Source organism: Eptatretus burgeri, unplaced genomic scaffold (genome assembly GCF_056783735.1).
Source record: "Eptatretus burgeri isolate ZD-2024b unplaced genomic scaffold, Ebu_testis_v1 Ebu_testis_scaffold_798, whole genome shotgun sequence".
Lineage (NCBI taxonomy): Eukaryota > Metazoa > Chordata > Myxini > Myxiniformes > Myxinidae > Eptatretus > Eptatretus burgeri.
Window position 1 is genome coordinate 24,540 of NW_028222747.1, and position 2,677 is coordinate 27,216.

At 41.3% G+C, this 2,677-nt stretch overlaps 1 protein-coding gene across 1 annotated transcript; it reads right to left on the reverse strand.

Moving 5' to 3' along the window:
* Positions 1-924: 924 nt before the first annotated feature.
* Positions 925-2,671, reverse strand: LOC147007070 (uncharacterized). Its single transcript, XM_085867577.1, has one exon. It carries the CDS (start codon positions 2,363-2,365, stop codon positions 992-994), a length of 1,374 nt encoding a protein of 457 aa, XP_085723703.1. The 5' UTR covers positions 2,366-2,671; the 3' UTR covers positions 925-991.
* Positions 2,672-2,677: the final 6 nt, after the last annotated feature.

A 2,677-nucleotide genomic window follows, 5' to 3' on the forward strand; every position in this document is an offset into this window, starting at 1 on the left:
CCTCTTTAATATTCAACTTACTGGCAAAGTTCAATCTGTTTACACATTTACTATACAGGTGATCTTTCCATACAGAGGAGAAATATAATTATGTTAATTCCAAATGGAAACATACTTAAAAAGAATCATATCATATTTGAGTACATTTTACTTCAGATTTAACATTTTTCATTTTAATACCAAGTTTTAATCATCATCCATTTATTTCTTTTATCAGCCCCAAACCCATCATGATGAAATGTTTCTGCAGAGGGAAGCAAAAATAGTGGGGAACAAAGACAACAGGAGATCCGTGGAAGGGAGAGGGATGGGGTGGGGTACACGGGGTAAACAAGATGGTACCACAGGGACTTTCAGGAAGGAAACCGGGCAATTTGAAGGAAGTAGGTTTTGGGTGGATGAAAGGGGGAAGTAAAAATCAAGATTTTGGATGGGGGAAGATCAGAGATGGTGGTGAACAGCTGTTTTAAAGGCCTGGAGGGAGGAGTGGGATTGAAGAGAGTGTTGGGAGTTTGTTCCAAAGGCGGGAAAAAACAGTGGAATGAAAGAGTGAAGGTGAGCAGTGATTCGTAATTTTGGCAGTTTCACCAGTAGCGGGTTTTTGGTGGACCTTGAGCTCCCTCTGGAAATATAGGGGGGACAGATCACAGACACAGGAAGGCGAGGGGGGGTGGGGGACAGAAGAGAGGAGGTGGCATATTTTTGTTGCAATCAGCTATTTTGCTTTCCCAAGAGGTCGAAGGACCTCAGCTGCTTGTTCGGGGTTAACGATGACACTCAGAGGAGTCGGACCAAGTAGGTATATGCCAGGGTTGTGTTTCTGCCTGCTCGTTTTCTCCTCACTAGTTTGCTTAATAACTAGACATCGTTCGGAATCACTCACAGGAGGGGGGGGAATCCACAACAAAACTGTTCGCACCAGTGTGAGTTTGTTTATGTTTATTCAAGGATGACAACTCACGAAAAAAAAACTTACAACACACAGAACACTTTACGGCTTCGCCCCAGTGTGAGTTCGTTTGTGGGTTTTCAAGGTTGATAACCGACTAAAATCCTTCGAACACACAGAACACTCGTACGGTTTCTCCCCAGTGTGAGTTCGTTTGTGTCGATTCAAGGTTGATGAATGACGAAAATCCTTAAAACACACAGAACACTTGTACGGTTTCTCCCCAGTGTGAATTCGTTTGTGTCGATTCAATTTTGATGAATGACTAAAATCCTTAAAACACACAGAACACTTGAACGGTTTCTCTCCAGTGTGAGTTCGTTTGTGGATTTTCAAGGTTGAAAACCGACTAAAATCCTTCGAACACACAGAACACTCGAACGGTTTCTCCCCAGTGTGAGTTCGTTTGTGGATATTCAAGGTTGACAAGTCACGAAAATCCTTCGAACACAGAGAACATTTGTACAGTTTCTCCCCAGTGTGAGTTCGTTTGTGCATTTTCAAGTTTGATAACCGACTAAAATCCTTCGAACACACAGAACACTCGTACGGTTTCTCCCCAGTGTGAGTTCGTTTGTGTCGATTCAAGGTTGATGAATGACTAAAATCCTTAAAACACAAAGAACACTTGTAAGGTTTCTCTGCAGTGTGAGTTCGTTTGTGAGATTTCAAGGTTGATAACTGACTAAAATCCTGAAAACACACAGAACACTTGTATGGTTTCTCCCCAGTGTGGGTTCGTTTGTGGATATTCAAGTTTGATAACCGACTAAAATCCTTCAAACACACAGAACACTTGTAAGGTTTCTCCCCAGTGTGAATTCGTTTGTGGTTATTCAAGGTTGATAATTGACTAAAATCCTTCGAACACACAGAACACGTGTTCGGTTTCTCCCCAGTGTGAGTTCTTTTGTGTCTATTCAAGTGTGATGATTGACGAAAATCCTTCAAACACACAGAACACTCGTACGGTTTCTCCCCAGTGTGAGTTCGTTTGTGAGATTTCAAGGTTGATAATTGACTAAAATCCTTTAAACACACAGAACACGTGTTCGGTTTCTCCCCAGTGGGAATTCGTTTGTGTCTATTCAAGTGTGATGAATGACTAAAATCCTTCGAACACACAGAACACGTGTACAGTTTCTCCCCAATGTGAGTTCGTTTGTGGATATTCAAGTGTGATGATTGACTAAAATCCTTCGAACACACAGAACACTTGTACGGTTTCTCCCCAGTGTGAGTTCGTTTGTGGATTTTCAAGGTTGATAACCGACTAAAATCCTTAGAACACACAGAACACTTGTACGGTTTCTCCCCAGTGTGAGTTCGTTTGTTGTTCTCCACTTGGTTGGAATGATGATTGAAATGATCTTCGTTGAAGATCTGTGCAGAGTTGGTGAAAGAAACGGTTTTCATTTGTTTCTCTGCAAAGAAAAAGGAACTGCCATAACCAATTAGGTCATCATGTGTTTACTGCAAGGAATTGTGGGATATCATCAGTGTCAGGTTAATTAAATGTGGGCGACATTTGATTGAATAAGCGGTTCCAGAGAAAACATTATTTAATATTATTCTTCAATCCAATATGGCTGTCAAGCCATGTGACCTGTTAATTATTCCTTAACGAACTTGTACACCCACTGCTTGGGGAACATTTGTGTGAAATTTCCCCTCGATCTGTCCAGCCATTCTGGAGACGATTTTTTGAGGTTTTAATGAAATCCAATA